Raw genomic sequence first — 18,968 nt, forward strand, 5'->3', positions numbered from 1 at the left:
AAATTCTAATTCTGATGAGAAAAAGACAAAAGTCGATAAATAGCGAAATACTGACTGAAATATATTGAGACGCATTTCGGATTAACTCAATATTGTTGAGTATCGGTCCTCCCTAGTCTGTTTTTCAGTTAATTTTGGGAGGAGGAGGGAGGGGGGGGGTTCCAAATAGACGATTTAATTTGTTGATTTTTGGATTGTCTCATAATATGCTATCAATTTTAAATAATATAATTACTTGTACACAGCATATATATTATACAGTGACTGCAAATCATACAGTAAGAAATTTGTGGCAACTTTTGAGAATCTCGAAATACGTTGGAAGAATTTTAACTCCACTAAACGTCGTAATTCATTTTAGAGTGTATTTTATTGATATTATATGTCTTTATGTCTTTATATCACTACTACAGTGTTTTATATACTCGGATATCTAGGTAATTAGTATTTTTTTTTAAATGAATATTTATTAAGAAGCCTATATTTTGTTAACAGAAATTTAAAATATTTTCCTAATAATATTTTAACTGTAAAAAACTAATGAGATAAATTTTGATTAAAATTACATAAACAAGCCTTAAACTATTTTAAGTTTATTATAAAACACGGCTAAAATGGATATAACGTCGGAGTGGGCCCTACTAGTTTCGAATCTTATGGGGGTTGGAAAAACCATCTCATGACTAAAGGCCCCGTTTGGTTACGATACTAGTCTGACATACTCCGACATTGTTTCATGTAAGTTTTAGTTGTGTTTTATAATAAATTTAAGCCTTAAACTAAGTAAACTTACAATGAAAATCTTTAATTCCAATATTTCCAACACTGTATCTATAATATGTAAAGCAAACGGCCTTCAGAATAGACGGTAGCTATATAGGTTTAATGGATTGGTCACAAACCTATGCCAAAGTTAGAAATAAAGATTATTCGGGTACTTACTCAAAATCTGTACAGTATTTCGAAATAATTTTGTAATATAACGGTTTTTATGAGAGCGATATTGTTTTATTCTGGTATTTATTTTAGGTATAATATTTACTATTTATATTAAGGAATGTGAATTTTTTTGATTCGATCGATACGAAAATGGAATTTATTATTTTCTATACAAACAGTAAAAAGATACTATTGTATAGCGAAATAACTAAAAAAACTATTGGTAAATTATTTCTAATCAAATATTATGTATTTGACATTTGTAAAAAAGTCAATTTTGTGAGGTGTTATTAAAAATATTGTTCCAAAATTGTCATTTTCATCTTTTTGACAAAAGACGAAAATATGATGAATTCGAACAATCACATATTTATAGGACATTTCACATTGCATACGTGTGCCTTTATTAGAAATGTCTGCCTGGTGTTCCTAACGAAGCTTACCTCTGGAGATGATTTTAATGTTTTGAATAAAATTTAAATAATAATTATTATTTTTGTCAAAGTAAACTAGACCTTCTGCGTCTCGTTTTACGGTTGTGTAAGTAGTTGCACCATAAGTGGTCGCCTGACGACCTTTACTGTCACTTTTATCCCATGCCTTAAGCGCGGCGTCGCCTCCTGGCGATATATGCAGGGCGCACACGTTGTCAAGACGGTTGATTGTTAGGATTAAGCAAACTAGCTTCATAATTGCATTACATTTTTATTTATATGCTGGCAGCTTTGTTATTAAATAATCTTTCAGATGTATTATTTATATTATTTGTTATTTTATCCTAGCTTGAAGGCTACAACTTGACATAAGAGAGATTATTATTTTCATGTAGGCGGTCGATCATTCTTGGTTGAACGAATCACGAGATAAGTCGAGTGGAATAAAAACAGTTTGTAAACAAACATTTTTTGAAAAGAGCTAATGCAGTGTTTCTTATCGATTCTTCTCTGCAATATCATCGGGATTAGTATATAAAAGTAATAAAAGAAGATATTCAAACAATCAAGAATTTATTATTACTTGAATCCTGAGAACGCTTACACGTATCTGCCTAACCAATACAACCTTAGGCTAGCGCTTCGTACCTCCATATATTTTGTGTCGCAGATTCTCGTACATATGATTCGGCTCGAAGGACCACTTTGTAACAGAAACAAAACACACAAATAATCGGCGAAAATGAGCTCTTCGGGAAGTATATCGGTACAAGGGATGTTGACAGTTGGATAATTCGTAACGGACTGAGTGGTTTAAATATCTGTCAATACTGACAGTTGCCCGGCCAGTTTATTTTATTAAATAGGTACAATGAATAAGGTCAGGATTTCTTTCTTAAACATAATTTGCGTCGCTAACACTGTACTGCTGATTTTTGGTAGAAGAATTTGTGCTTTAAAATTTTTGTGGTTAGGTCTATTTTATTTTGACAATGCAATATTTCTCATAGTTATGGTTAGGCCAAAACTAGTCTTTAAATTCTCTCGGTCTAATCTGAAAGCAGGCTTCGTTGGAATTCAGACTAACAATAAGATCTAATTTTAAGAAAGCGAATATTTTGGTAAGCCATTTTGTACTCGACATATTTTTAGAGGCATGTTGTTTAATAAATGAAACATGTTTTGTTTGTTGTAGTTTTAATAACCATTCCTAATATTAGAAGCTTTGAGTTTCGCTATCAATAACAAATAATGTCTATGCTTGGATTTTTGAAAAACATAGGTTAAAAGCATTTAATTATACATAGATAATAATAGGTGTTAAAGGTTAAAAGTAAACCTAAATTGTTTTGACAATAGATTTTGCTTCTTGTTCATTCCGTAGACGGAGAAGTAAATAAACAATGGATTGACGTGCCATTCTAGTTGAGTAAGTTTTCTTCTATTGCAAAATGTAAAATAATCATACATGGATAGAAATCGATGAAGACGTTTAATGAAAAAAATACATTTTCTTTCTTGAATATTGAATTTAATTTAAATATTTCTGCTACATAACAGATGCAAAATGAAATTTATAATAATCTAATTTATGCCCTATAGGGATATAAGATGGTATTTTATCCCAGCTCTGGTAAGCTACAGGGTCGATTTTTTTCTGTTATGCTACAATCTCGAATTGTATTAATTGTTTGAACTTTCTGAAATCCAATGCATAATATTTTTTTAAGCTAACAAAAAGATAGCTTGTGGAGTGACGCCTATACTGACTTAATTTATTAAAAAAACACGGCTAAAACTCACGCGACACAACAGCTGTGGATGCCTGATTAGTATCAAACCCATACGGGGCCCTTACTCATAAGCCAGTTCTTTGTGTGACTGCTATACTGACTTTATTGTATTAAAAAAATACGGCTTAAATTAACGTGACACAGCAGCAGCAGTATCAAACCCATACGGGACCCTTATTCATAAGCTGGTTCGTGAAACGTATACTACGCCAATCGTATACTACACTATTTTATAGAGCCTGGGTGGTGTTGCTGCTTTAATGCAGCGGTATTTGGCAGATTAACTAATCAATTCGTAATTAGCTCCTCTCCAAAGTGCTTATTTTTATTCCGCACATAATGTGTGCGGAAAATTGCATAATTGATTGTAGATAGGTACTTGTGCGTTGTAAGCTTTCTATTCAATATAAAAAAAAAGTATGTATCACACTCCTAGATAATAGAGTAGGTACAGAGATCACACTAGGTAATATTATAAAGGCGAAAGTTTGTGTGTGTGTGTGTATGTTTGTTCCTTCTTTACGCTGCGGCTACTGAAGCGATTTGGCTGAAATTAGGAATGGAAATAGATTTTACTTTGGTTTAACATAGGCTACTTTTCATCCCGGAAAAATTCATGGTCCCCGCGGGATTTGTGAAAAACTGAATTCCACGCGGACGTAGTCGCGGACGTCGGCTAGTATTTATGTATTTTCATCAGTTACGTTTATTTTCATTTTTAATATAACAATATCATCATCATCATCATCATCATTAAACCATATTCGGCTCACTGCTGAGCTCGAGTCTCCTTTCAGAATGAGAGGGGTTAGGCCAATAGTCCACCACGCTGGCCCAATGCGGATTGGCAGACTTCACACACGCAGGAGTGCAGGTTTTCTCACGATGTTTTCCTTCACCGTTTGAGACATGTGATATTTAATTTCTTGAAAAAATGCACACAACTGAAAAGTTGGAGGTGCATGCCCCGGACCAGATTCGAACCCACAACCTCCGCAATTGGCGGCAGAAGTCATATCCACTGGGCTATCACAACCATATAAATATAACAATATACCTATAAAAAGTTAAAAATTTTTTTTGGAAATTGTCTAGTCATAAAGTCTGTACACCTAAATAGATGGGTTTGTACTAAAGTCAGCTTGCGCTTTTGTGGTGAGTTCCTGTTGTTTGCAGAACCGTTTGTGTACGAATGAGGTAAGAACTAATGGTAAAGATTAATTATTTTTTGTTTATTTACTAACTTTGTTGTACGAATTTGTTTATCTATTGTTTGTTCAGTAAACATCTTTTTAATATGAATACAATAGATCATACAAATATGCGGCTACTTCAATATGTTTCAGTTGTATTATATGTATATACTTCACTATTGCTAAAGGTTTGTGAGTAAACCTATAAAAGAGCACAAAATATGTCAACGAATGTACCTATAAATTACGCGAAACAGCTAGTACGCTCAGAAAGAGAAACTTATGGTTGGACAGACATATCTCCTTTAAATCAATAGATATATATATTTTATACCTGCGCAATTCAGCGTGGTGGTGTAGAGTAGACTAGAAGTTTTCCGCGGACTCTACAAGTAGGTATTATTGGTACTAGGTAGCTATGTACCTACCCTTCTGTCTCTGTTAGTGCCATCTATCAGAGATTAGCAATCACTAAGGCTACCTAATTTAACTGCGTTCAATGCAGCCCGGATTCAGTAATCTGGTACTTATGGAACCATTGGTGTATGTTTCTTAGCCAAGATGTACATCTAAGACCAGGTGTACGTTTTTACTTCATCTTTCCTGGATAGTAAACTGGGACAGAACAGGTTATATCTGAAGCTTCGCATTATATAAGAATAAGAATTGTTTTATTTGAATAACTCAGTACATAAATAGCAATGGCATCCTGGCCCTTAAACTAGGTAAGCCCGTGTCTTAAGGGCTAGTGACTTCCCTGGGTACATATGCTACATACAATATCCAAAAGAATTCTTACAAGGATCTTAAAAGTACAATACAAAAAAAAAATTATAAATTATTAATTTTGTGTGCATGTGTTAGTGTGTGTGTGTGTAAATACATGTGTGTAAGTGCGATTATGTCTGTGTGCGTGCGTGCGTGTGTGTGTATGCCGCTGTGTGTCGTGCATAGACAGATGGTCCAGATATTCGAGCTTCCTCTTTGAATATACTACCTATGTACCCCAACCTATCCACAAAATAATAATGGAGATGGAGAATCTTATATCAGTTCAAATGTTCGTCACGTCCCATCACAGCGTGGTCTATGCTGTTTCCCCGGGCTGGGCACGGTGGGCGCGCGCGGCAACGGTCGCGGCGAGGAAGCATTGCTGTTGGAGCGGCAGGGCCGAGCGTCGCAGCAGACGCGCTCGTCGTCGCTGCCGCCGCCGCCGTCGGCGCTGCCCCGCCCGCCGCGCAAGCCCTCCGCCAGGACCACGAGATACGATCGTCTTGAGCACAGAGACGCAAGGAAGGTGAGTTGCACATTTCACCGGCTTAATCGGCATTCCTACGTCTACGTAAAAATAGTGGATGCGAGAGGGGGGGGGGGGGGGGATCAAGTTCATAATATTTTGGAGGATGAGAAAATATATTAATTATAGGTAGGTAGATACAGTCGACAACGACGAGTGTTATTGCAAGGCAAGTGAACTGAATATCCACTCAGGGCCGGACCGTCCATACGGCGAACGGAGCGGTCGCTCCAGGCGCCAAATCCTAGGGGGCGCCGAAATGATAAAGACAAGATCGAAAAGAAATTTATTTATTTTTTCTTTTCGATCGCCTATATTTAAAGCGAAGAGATGAATGCAACGTGCGTGAATTTACTTCTAATAGAGGCGTCTTTCTTTACCTATGCTGCAGGGAGTGCGTTGATTTTAACCCGGGTATATACAGGTGATGATTGCACCCGGGCGCTGCGTGAGCTAGAGAGTCTTTACTTATAGTGCAGGGGGTGCGTTACACCCGGGTGTCGCGATCTCAGGGGCACCCAAGCGCCACTCGCCGCGCGGGTTCTATAGGTACTTGCGGGCGCTAGGGAGATGATTGTACCCGGGCACTACGTGATCGAGAGACGGTATTGTGCCTGATTTTCAATTGGCCTGAGTATGGTCAAAATCTTCGCGTTCCATAAGTTCGTAGCCTAAGTAAACCAGGAAACTACAAAGCTATAATTTTTTAGTTAATTTATTTTTCAACTTTATTTAGAGCTCAATACACTTATTTTGTTGGCCTGGAAACATTTCTATACCAGCTATTTTTTTCTTTAAACTCTTAGAAAATGCATAGACCACTTTCATAAAAAATTTGAACTCGATAAGTGCTTTTCTAGCTTCGGAAATAGATAAAAGTCTGATGGAGACGAGACTAGATCATATGAATATGGTGGTAAGGTAAGAATTCTAAATTATACTGATGAATTTCTGCTATGCTTTTAACAAACGTTTCACACGTTTCTTTCTTTCGTTTCCTCTGAAACATCGCAGCAGATTTCACTATTAAGCAGCGTTTATAATTACGCCTTTTTTTAGTAATCCACCGTAATTACATCCCGCGAATCTCAAAAAACTAAGGCCATTACTTTTTCAACACGCAAAACCGCTTCTGCCTTTTTGGAACATTGGATCATTTTGTTTCTGGAGTTAAAGTAGTATACTCAGGTTTTAACCATGGTCACAAAACATACAAAAAAGTATCTGCCTCAAACAACTCCAAGCAGTTGCGAAAATTCGTCAGTCGATCGCGTATTTGTTCAACTCAAAGAAGCCAAGGCGATTATGTGATGTTTGCCTTCTGTTGAGATGCCAATAGTGTCAGCTATCTTCCTAAAAGTCAATCTATCTATCTATATCTATCTATACCTACTATAATAAAAGAGTAGAAATCTAGTGTCTGTACTTCGCCCAAATTTAACTAAAATCAAGTTAGGACAATTAGAAATGAGCAATTGAATACGAAAACATTTTTTTTAATTTTCTTGTCTGTCTGTCTTTCTGTCTGCATGTTCGCGCTATTCTCTGGTTCTACTGAACGGACTTTGATGCGGATTTCACAAATAGATTAAGCATAGTCCAGGGCAACATATAGGCTTTGTTTCATTAAGATCAGATATATAGCAAAAAACGCGAGGCCTTTGGCCGCGAACTTTATTACACACCGGCCTTCGGCCGGGGGTTTGTCATAGGGCTTTCGACCGTGGCTATGGCTGTGCATTTTACCCAAGCGCAAAAAACGCGCGGCCTTCGGCCGCGAACTTTGTTTTGCCCCAGCCTTCGGCCAGGGGTTTGGAATAGGGCTTTCGACTGTGGCTATGGCTGGGCATTTTACCCAAGCGCAAAAAATGCGCGGCCTTCGGCCGTGAACTTTATTCTACACCAGCCTTAGGCCGGGGGTTTGTAATAGGGCTTCCGACTGTGACTATGCCTGGGCATTTTACCTAAGCGCAAAAAACGCGCGGCCTTCGGCCGCGCACTTTATAATATACTACTGTATCATAAAAAAGTTTCCATTAAATTAAAAGCGAAACATAACATCGTATGTGCTATCTTCTGATCAGTTTGAAGGCGGTACCAAGTTAGTGCTGTGTTAATTAAAGCCATATCTGAAAGAAGTGTCTGAAAATCCAGTTAAAATCTTTATGATTTAAACGGCTTGAATCGAATCGAAATCGAACGGTCGAATTGAGTAACCTCCTCATTTTTCGAAGTCGGTTAAAAATGTATGATATTCCGATATACGTTAGGTTACGAACTTTTCAAACGTCCCTAGTATATAATGTTAGGAGCAAACAGGAAAGGCGCCATAATTGGATCTCGCTCCATTCTAAAATTTACCTCGGTCCGGCGCTGTATCTACTAAGTAGTTGGAAGATATTTACTGACGTTGTTATCGTTAAAAGAGCTTACGTGTACCTATTGAGATAATTGGCGAGATGGAGTATGTTTATTTACGCCCACTTCGACATCCTCCGCTTATAATGAGACTAGATCGATACCGGAGATAATTAGGTACAAAACATATTATTTAGGTGACTTCAAGAAGTAAAGTTTATTATGGAATGGAAATTCTTAGTAGGTAATTTTTATGTATTAGAACGAAGCAGATCCAATGTTCTATGACAATTGCTTGGCTTCTCTTTCATATTGCATTCATTAATTTTTTTTTTATAAGAATATTTGCCATATCTTTTTAACTATGACCAATATTTCCATTCCCCTCCAATTAGTCGGGAAAGACTGTGCTAGGAGTGGGTACGACAGTAGACCAACGGGGCGGGGATCGAACCACCACCCCTCGGTGATGAGTCCGACAGCTCTTACTGTTGAGCTATTGAGGCTATTCCCTACCTTCACTGGTATGGACCGCACTACCAATGTACATGTGATAGTGTATGTAGTATTGTACTTCGTAGGTATCTATTTCGTAGACACAAACACTACACCTATCATTCGTCATTCCGCATTTGATGGCAAAAAGTCAAACTTAAAAAAAAGAAAAACCACACTCTGCAACAGTAAATAGGCTGATGATGATTTGTTTTCTTTTTAAAGGACTCTGACGGATCTGGCTCGATAGCGTCGACAGCGTCCCGCAGTTCTCCGCTGCCGTACGACACGGTGACCCAACGCAAGCTGCCGTCAGTGCCCACCTCCGCGTCGCTGCCTGCCGCGGAGTCGCGCGAGTCGCTCGTCCGACCGCGCGACTCCAGTCTACCCTCGCCGTCCAAACTGGCGGTGTACGCCGCCGCGCGACGACGATCCGCCGAGTCTGCCAAAGACAACAATAAAAGAGGGCACCAGTATCGCATACAGTTTTAGAACCACTGGTCCTGTACCTAAGTTACACGTCAATTCTCTTTCTACAATTCTCATTTTAGGGATGGCATTCGTTATCGATAGGTCACGTGATCAACTTATCAATGGGACATGTCATTGTCATACATTTTTGTCGTTCGTTTTAGAGGCGTTTGTGTAAAGAGAGTTGATGTGCCTTCTCTCGAGCTTTTGACGTGATTTAACATTCATACAAAGCTATTGTTTGAACCTTAAGAACCTTTTCTTTCTCTCAAGATCTTGTAGGCCTTTAATACGTATACCACGCATCTCTCTTCTCATTTTGTCTCTCTCGAGACTTGAGAAAACAAATATCGATCAATAGCGGTCGAACGTACCTATAGGTAGCATCATGTCTGATGTGTTTTAACCATGAACCTATTAAGTTGGTTTTAACTTACTAGTGGTCTAGGAACTGAGACTGATCATTGAAATAAATTTCGTTGGTGCTACGAAAAGAGATACAAAACACAAAAATATTGTTTTTATTTTTGTCTGTTTATTCATTTTCGGAACAAATTTTATTTTCACAGATTTATTTTCCTTAAAAAATAAAAGTATTAGAAACTGTAATATTTTTTGTAATTACTAGCTATAAGAGAAAGGTTTCTGTTTCAATATATAGAGAGAAGTATTGAAGAAAAATAACGTACCTAATACATGAAAATATTATTTACGGACTTAAAAAATTGCTCATTAAAGCTGTCAGAAGTTAAGATAACAATTTATAAACATGGTAGGCAAATAGAAAAGGTAATCTACTTAGGCAATCATTCCAATCCCTATAGTAGGTAGGTACCTACGTATATATATTTAGATTAACAACACATAGGTACTGGAAATCGAGTAAACCTAGTATCATTGATCAAACAACCTAGATTCAAAATGGGTCTGTTTACCTACTATTTTGCCTATATTATTGAAACTAAACCAACGACTAGATGTCTTAACTTGCGTTTTTATTAAGGGTTGTGTTGTGTTAAAAGTGTTGTGAATTGATAGTTTAGTTTTTTTTTTGTTGTAATTAACTATTTTTAGTTTATTTAAGAATTTATAAATTTATACATAACTTAGATATCAATTATGTAATTTAAAATGTCACAATTCACAAATAAAAAATAACATAATAAAAATTAAAATGAAAGTTAATTAATTAATAAATTCAATAATAAAATTTGATCCACGAATTCATATTAAAGAGAAATTTAAATAAAAATATATAAATAAATTATATGGAGTAATATGTCTATCCATGTGATTTGTTTTTTAAATTATTTTTTTAAATACTTAATGTCCTGTCTATTAGGAACCATCTAGAAGTAATGGTTGCATTTGTATGTAGGTGAAGAAATAAACCTTTTAGATCAAAAATTTATAAATCATTGTAGAACACATATAATCACATAAATAAATAAATTATAAATAGTATTTAAACTTTATGATTATGGTATTTGTGTTAAATATCTTTTGTTTAAAATCTAGTATTGATTGTATTCCGTCCGGATATGGATATGACGTCACAATAAATCATGCTACCTACCTGACTTTGCAACTGTTTACAAGGTTTATATTTAAAGTGTTCAGACTGACATTAAACATTTCTTCTATATTAGAATTACTGGCGTAACTACACCATCTGAGACCCGTGGAGTATTCATTGTAGGGGTCCCAGAAATAATCACACTTTTTTATGTGTTATATTACTTCTGAATTACAGCTTCATAAAAAACCGTTAGGGGCGTGTAATTTTGCCAGACCCTTTAGTTACACCATTGAATATAACAGTGCCTATATGTTTTGTCCCCTTGATTTCTACCCAGTGCTTGTCCCATTTTTTTTAAATAAAACCTATTAATAAATAAATTATTTTTATACATTTCATGTGAAATTTGTAACGTAGAGTATGATATCTAGAACTAATTGTATATTAGTTACTATATTATCGTCTCAACAAGTTTCTACAAATTATAAGTGGGCACAAAGATTGCTAATGGGCAAATCATTCAAATAATGTAACTTTGTGCCGAATTCTTAAAAGAAACCTACTTTGGGAACCACTGAATTATACTTGACTTAATTATTATTGCATATTGGGCTCGAAAATCGTATCTTCTATTTCGGATCGAAATTGTTTGTATGACGATAATGTCGGGTAAATAAGATTTTGTTTTGGAGCCGGAATATAAATTAAAGCTTACAATTAATAACTCATATATTGATATCTATGAAAGTCAAACACTTTGCAAGACATTATTGTAAATTCTGAATATTAGTAAAAAGCCTTACCGAAGTAAGTACGTTATAAGCGTCACACACGTTTGTTAATTTTTTTTCACTTTCATCAAAATTAATTGTTAATCATGGTAAAAAATCTGTCTCTAGCTTCCTACATTATCTATTCAATATTCAATATTTGTAAAACGTGTTCTCAAAACTATCTAGTCTTATTTTTATTTATTTGTAATTGTAATTCATAAAAATAACCAGATCTTGTTGAATAAGATATCGGCTTAAAACTTAAAATGAATTTAAAAAAGTGTTCTAAAATAAACTAAGTTTGTAAACTAGGAATTATTTTCTAGATACATTGAAAACATTGAAAACATAGAAATATATAAATTAATTTATGATCTCAAGTTGTTTTTTTGGTGTCCTTTGCTACAACGTTTTATTACATTTCTAATTCTAATCTTTAATTTGTCTACAACGGGGATAAGTTAAGATCATTGACCATAAATAGCCTGAGAATTTACCATATTTTTTTTAATACTTTTGATTGGTCTGTTTGTATGTTTTCTTGTTCTTTAAGCTTGTTAGCAACAGAATAAAATAATACAAAAAAAATATTACCGACAGCTTTAAATGTAATTTGCCGCTTTGGTACACCGGCGAACATTTTGCCCTAGAAGAGTAATAAATAAAATGTATTTTTCTAAGAGAAACATACTTTTATTAAACCAATTATTTAACCATATCCTTATTTATACATGATGTTATTATCTCCATGTACTTTTATACGGGGGTATTATACCTGGGTTCCCTGGTGGGCATTCTCCTTTGTATTCAGCAAGCTTATTCTCAGTGTCTTTCGTAGTATAAAGGCAACCATGTAATGTAGGTGTCATTTTCCATTTAAAATATGTCGAACGACTTCGGTGGCTTTCATTGTCCAAAACCAGCATTAGGCCAGTAGAACTTCGTCATATCATAGCAAGCAAACTATTGGACCACAAGGATAATATAAAAGGTAGGTACTTATATACAAGTACTTATACTGCATGTTTTAGACAACCTCTCTTACATCATAGTAGGTTAGGTAGGATACATTAACGACTGATTAAATAAACTAGTAGATCGTTACTTATCATCAGGTGTGACAACTGGCACGCGTTAGCTAAATAAAAAAAAGATTATGTAAAAATCAAAATTCACGTCCTTGATCCTGACACTAGATCTAGAGAAATAAGGCCGCGACCTCGCCGCGTGCGCAGCGCGTCGCGCGTTTGTAATAGTAATCGCCTGCCTACCGACTAGTGTTGCTAAGTGTTCCTATTTGCTAAGGACTACGATTTTCTGGGGTCTTATGACCAGTTCTGAATTAGCCGATAAGCTATTTAAGCAATTGCTTAGGGCATCCTATGGGGGCATCAGAGACGACTGAGAAAACAATTTGATAATCAGCGTATTTAAAAATAACGTTGATTGAGATATATTCTACTTAAAGTACGGAAAAACATAATTTTTAATTGATTCTTTGTTGTATTTATCACTTAGAGATAAAGGGTCCACAAGAGTAGATTGCTTAGGTCCTAAAGTCCTAAGCCTTAGGACATCAAGTTACCATAATGCATGCAATGCACTGCTAATAACACTTTCCTCCGGTATTTCCACGCAGATCCTGAAATCTCTCAAGATCGTCAACGTATTTGCTGTGCCCCGGACTCTGTAAATATACTTACTTGATTTTTTAACTAAAAATTACTGGTAACACATCAAATGTAACTGACCATCCGATTCATAGCAAGTCGGACATCGTGCTAGACGTACAATAAAGGCAGGTATAATCATAGAGTACCTTATCACCGACTGTACATATGGGCGATGCAATGTGACAAAAGAAAATTTAGTCGTAGGCTTTTACTAGTGCGTAGAACCTTTTTAACTTTGTATGGTACCTAATTAGCACTTACTTAATACGAGTAGGTAAGTAATTTAGTTCATGGTAAACACTTGTTTAGAAGGCATCTTGTTTAATCTTATGTACATAAGCAGGTATTTACATATTCTTTTAGATTTTTTTTTCATAGATAGCCACAACCTGGACATGATGATTGATGGATCTTCTACGATTTTCATTAAGTTAAGAATTTTCAATTGTCTATTGGGCAAATAATGTCTAGTTGTCATGCCTGCTACCAGTGTTATAATGGTAATTGGACACTTTCGACAGTCTTTTCTTTTATTCTTTACAAGCCCTTGCCTGCAATCTCACTTGATGGTAAGTGATGATGCAATCTAAGATGGATGCGGGCTAACTTGTTAGGAGGAGGATGCAAATCCATACCCCTTTCGGTTCTACACATCGTACCGGAACGCTAGCGTTACGTTTGGTAAAGGTACGTCTGGTCTCTTTCGTTCTATCGTAACGAATGAGAAAGCGATACTTTGTATTCTGCCGGTATTGGTTGACATTTGTCTATTTCTCGCTTTGAAAATCCATACGGAGCCCTTAGTCATGAGCTGGTTCTTGAATAAAACATACGCAAATTTTAATTCTAAAAAGGTAGGTTCGTATTTTTAAATAGTTCATAATTATTAATTACACACCGACGAATGGCGGTATATCCATTCCCACAGGCTAGATTACGAAATGCCTCAGGCCGGTGTCGGGCAGCAGCGACACCGGCGCGAGTAATCTAGCACTGCGCTGACCAACCCGCATGCCCAGCGTGGTCAGTACTGGGCAAAACTTTGTATGGACGGCAAAAACAAAACACAGCCCCTAGTCCCCGGCAGCCCCGCTATTCCTGGCTCTGGCAGCGGTTATGGTAACGGCGGGGCAAGGGGTGTTAAGAATCTCCGGCAGAGATTCCGCTGCCAACCCCGACGACTAGACCTGGCAACATACAACGCACGCACTTTGAGGTCTGACGAAAAGGTCATCGAGCTGGAAGAAGTTATGAGCAAGTTGCACTGGGATATCATAGGATTGTCTGAAGTCCGAAGAGAGGGGGAGGGCTCGATAATCCTTGAATCCGGCAACATGCTCTACTACCGGGAGGGCGACCAACAGTCCCAGGGTGGTGTCGGATTTATCGTTCACAAGTCCCTCGTGAACAATGTTGTAAAAGTCGAGAGTGTGTCGAGCAGGGTAGCGTTCCTGGTCCTCCGAATTACCAAACGGTATTCGTTGAAGGTTATACAGGTTTACGCACCGACCTCGACACATCCCGACGAGGAGGTAGAGGTATTGTATGAGGATATTTCTAAAGCCATACATGCCTCAAACTCTTATTACAATGTTGTGATGGGGGATTTTAACGCAAAGCTGGGCGAACGTAGCGGTTCAGAGTTGAAAGTGGGACGATTTGGATATGGGCAACGGAACGATAGGGGCCAAATGTTGGCTGACTTCATGGAGAAGGAGGGCCTCTTTATGATGAACTCCTTCTTCAAGAAGCCACCACACAGGAAATGGACCTGGATGAGCCCCGATGGTTCCACGAAAAACGAGATCGACTTCATCTTGTCTACCAGACGGCAAATATTCAACGATGTTTCTGTGATCCATAGGGTGAAAACCGGTAGCGATCACCGAATGGTTAGAGGCACGTTGAATATCAACATTCAGCTGGAACGGTATCGACTGGTGAAGTCTACGCTCCGACCTACTCGTGCCCATATTCAAAATCCCGAGTCCTTTCAACTAGAACTGCAGAACCGCTTTGATTGCCTAGCAAATTGCGAAACTGTGGACGATCTGAACAACAGGTTCGTGGAAACTGTCCATTCCGTTGGGTCTAAGTTCTATAAGACCCACCGTGCGAAAAGAACCAAAAAGTTCTCGGACCAAACACTTAAACTCATGGAAGAGAGGCAAGAAATGAGATTACAGTCTTCAGCAGATGCGTCAAAATACCGACAAATCAGTAGACAGATCTCTAAGTCGCAAACCAGCGACTTGCGAAATTTCAATACCGAGCGTATTAAAAATGCGATTGAAAATAATCGAGGCTCGAAAGTTTTCGCCAGAGATCTGTCTATTGGACAGAGGCAGCTGACGCGTTTGAAGACCGAACACGGTAATCTAATTTCTTCCAAGCCCGAGTTATTAAGTGAGGTCGAGAAGTTCTATGGACAGCTATACACGACTACTCAGCAGCCTGTTGCCAATTTGGCTAAAGACCCCAGAGCCAAGTTGACCCGACACTATACCGAAGATATCCCGGACGTCAGCCTATACGAGATTAGTGTGGCTCTCAAACACCTGAAGAACAATAAGGCGCCAGGTGAGGACGGAATCACAGCAGAACTCCTGAAAGCGGGTGGAAAACCGATACTTAAAGTCCTTCAGCGATTGTTCAATTCCGTCATTCACGAGGGCACGACGCCTGAGGCGTGGCATAGGAGCGTGGTGGTTCTGTTCTTCAAAAAAGGTGACAACACCTTGCTGAAGAATTACAGACCCATCTCGCTGCTAAGCCATGTTTACAAATTGTTCTCGAGAGTCATTACGAATCGTCTCGCTAATAGGTTTGACGACTTCCAGCCTCCCGAACAAGCCGGTTTCCGAAAAGGCTTTAGTACCATAGACCACATCCATACGCTGCGGCAGGTTATACAGAAGACTCACGAGTATAACCAGCCACTTTGCTTAGCGTTTGTGGACTATGAGAAAGCCTTCGATTCGGTGGAAACCTGGGCTGTGCTAAGGTCATTGCAGAGATGCCGAATTGATTACAGGTATATCCAAGCGTTGAAGTGCTTGTACGAAAACGCCACTATGTCAGTCCGTATTCAGGATCAGACTACGAGGCCAATCCAGTTGCAGCGAGGAGTGCGTCAGGGAGATGTGATCTCTCCGAAGCTATTTACCGCCGCACTGGAAGACGTCTTTAAGCTTCTGGACTGGAGCGGACTTGGCATCAACATCAATGGCGAGTACATCACTCAACTGCGGTTCGCGGATGATGTAGTCATCATGGCACAGACTCTGGATGACCTTAGTACCATGCTCAATGACCTCAGCAGCGTTTCTCAACAGGTGGGCCTGAAAATGAACATGGGCAAAACAAAAATAATGTGTAATGCTCATGTATCGCTCCACCCAGTTATAGTTGAGAACGCTGCACTCGAAATTGTAGACGAATACATATACCTATAGTCAAATTGAGTAGGTATTTTAAACTATGTAAACAAACAAAAACAGCTGACTCAGGGGTGCTCAACATTTTATCATTATTTACGAATATTATCATGAAATAAAACTTCCTGTGATAAACAAATATTTTTTTAATTCTATATTCCTATATAATATATCCTGATATTTATCAAACAGATAATGCTTCACTTATATTAAGGGTTCCGTAGGCAATAAAGAACTCTTATAGTTTTGTTTCTTTATTATGTAGAAGCAAGCATAAGGTTTCCTCGACATATTTAAACACATTAATCAAAACGGTTTTCTCGGAGGACGATAAGGGTGATTGATTCGTACGTTTCTTTTTTGGTGACGGAAACAATAGCAACGCGGAATAACTGCTCCGGCTAGTACCAGGCTCCGGTTCACTAATTTTCGTACTAAACTAAATAAAATTAATTAATTAAACTGATAAAAAACCCGACTGCATAAATGATAAAAAAAACTGAAAAGAAAAAAAAAGCTCAGTCCAGAAGTGTAGAAAACAATTAGAAAACAGTCGGGATATTGAATAGAATGATTTTCGTCTACATTTTTTATTAGGTCCCGACTTTAGTTTGATCAATTTTTATATCATTTATGCCGGGTTTTTATATTTGTTTAATTAATTAATTTATTTCACACTTTTTAGTTACGATAGATGGTGAATTTCGGATTTATTGGTTACGTTTGTTACAAAGTACGATAATGTATACCTAAGTCCAACCGAAATTAAGTAAATATTCAAAAAATCTACGCAACCCTCGGTGGCCGAATCCGACTCGCACTTGTCCGATTTTTATAATCAATATATTTCTTTTAGTCTATTTTAGGTGTTTTATAACTACACTTCATAAACCTCGCACCTTATAGTCGTCCGCCTCGCGTATTACGTATAGACTTAATTAATATTAGAATTAATAAATAACGTTTTCCGAATTGTAGTTTTTTTAACATGGCCATGATATACTATTTTGAAATTCTCACAAAAATCCCTTGAATTTGATTCGCATGTTGCAATATTCACAAAAAAAAACTTCACCCCGATTCTATAGCGTCTCACAGTCGTCTTGTTGGTTTTTTTTTTCTAATTTCACCTATCTAAGAACACTTGGGTTATTGAAACAAATCTAACGTTATCTGAATTACGTAAATCCGTTCAACGGTTTGGAAGATATGAGGTAATAAAGAATATTACATACATACATACAAGATACGCGCGAAAAACATAACCCTTCTTGCAGTCGGGTAAAAACAGTAAACAAACAACAAATAAACTATAATTAACAATAACAACGAAACGAGAACAAAACGAAATAACAAAAATTACAAGGGAAGAAAATACGCACGACAGACTGGATTTAGTTAACGAATCATTAACGAATACTGATATATAAGTAGGAGTATTAGTCATAGACAGCAAATAAAGTAGTGTTCTGTGCTGTGAAGTGTGAACTGTCAAATGTCAAATCTTCTTTCACTTATTAATACAAAATCAAAAAAATTATCATAGTATATGGTAATTCTGCAATAAATGAAAGGTTAAATTCACATTAAAATAAAAGAAATCATCGTTTTAATTACAACTTCTTTCTTCTTTTGATATGAAAATACGACATTTATAAAATAATTAAAGTTATAATTTAATTTTATAAATGCACATTTAATACCCATAAAACTCAATATGTTTATTTTTCATAATGGTTTGTGACTCATGTCTGCTTGGGTTCTTTTTATGTCGTTTGTATTGTTTTTGTGCAAACTCTATATATTTAACATAGAGGAATTAGAAATGGAAATGGATCGCACCCAAATGCAGCAACACAATTGTCTGTCGTTTTTTGAAGGGTACGAGGTAAACTCAGTCATCGATAATATTTAACAAAAATAAATAATAAAATATTTAACAAGAATAATATAATCTGTACACAGAATATTAAATTAATGGATCGATGTTTTGCTGTTTGTTCGTTCGTTAGAAGAATAGTATCTATTTTTCTTTTAGATATTGTTTTTATTACAAATTTATTATTTATTATAATTATGTTTTTGATGACTTCCGTGGCGCAGTGGTATGCGCGGTGGATTTACAAGAAGGAGGTCCTGGGTTGGATTCCCGACTGGGCTGATTGAGGTTTTCTTAATTGGACCAGGTCTGGCTGGTGGAAGGCTTCGGCCGTGGCTAGTTACCACCCTACCGGCAAAGACGTACCGCCGAGCGATTTAGAGTTCCGGTACGATGCCGTAACCGAAAGGGGTGTGGATTTTCATCCTCCTCCTTACAAGTTAGCCCGCTTCCATCTAAGACTACATCATCACTTACCATCAGGTGAGATTGTAGTCAAGGGCTAACTTGTAAACAATAAAAAAAAAATATCTTAGATTGCATCATCGCTTACCTTTAGGTGAAACTGAAATCGAACGTCACGTCATCTTTTAGTGAATTAGAAGTTGTTGACCATTTTTCATGCCATTGAACTACTTACTACACAAACCGGAATGATTAGGGAGTTTTTTCAGTCGACGAAAACGATTACAACAATGAAACATCGA

At 37.0% G+C, this 18,968-nt stretch overlaps 1 protein-coding gene across 1 annotated transcript in view; it reads left to right on the forward strand.

The window, feature by feature from the left end:
- LOC112043466 (angiomotin-like protein 2) overlaps positions 1-11,646 on the forward strand; it is a 30,912-nt gene extending 19,266 nt beyond the window's left edge. The window contains exons 17-18 of the mRNA XM_052884586.1: positions 5,441-5,656; positions 8,735-11,646. Coding sequence (XP_052740546.1) covers positions 5,441-5,656; positions 8,735-9,001 — 483 coding nt within the window. The 3' untranslated portion in view covers positions 9,002-11,646. The remainder of the gene's footprint in view (positions 1-5,440; positions 5,657-8,734) is intronic.
- Positions 11,647-18,968: the final 7,322 nt, after the last annotated feature.

Source organism: Bicyclus anynana, chromosome 12, assembly GCF_947172395.1.
Source record: "Bicyclus anynana chromosome 12, ilBicAnyn1.1, whole genome shotgun sequence".
Classification (NCBI taxonomy): Eukaryota; Metazoa; Arthropoda; class Insecta; order Lepidoptera; family Nymphalidae; genus Bicyclus; species Bicyclus anynana.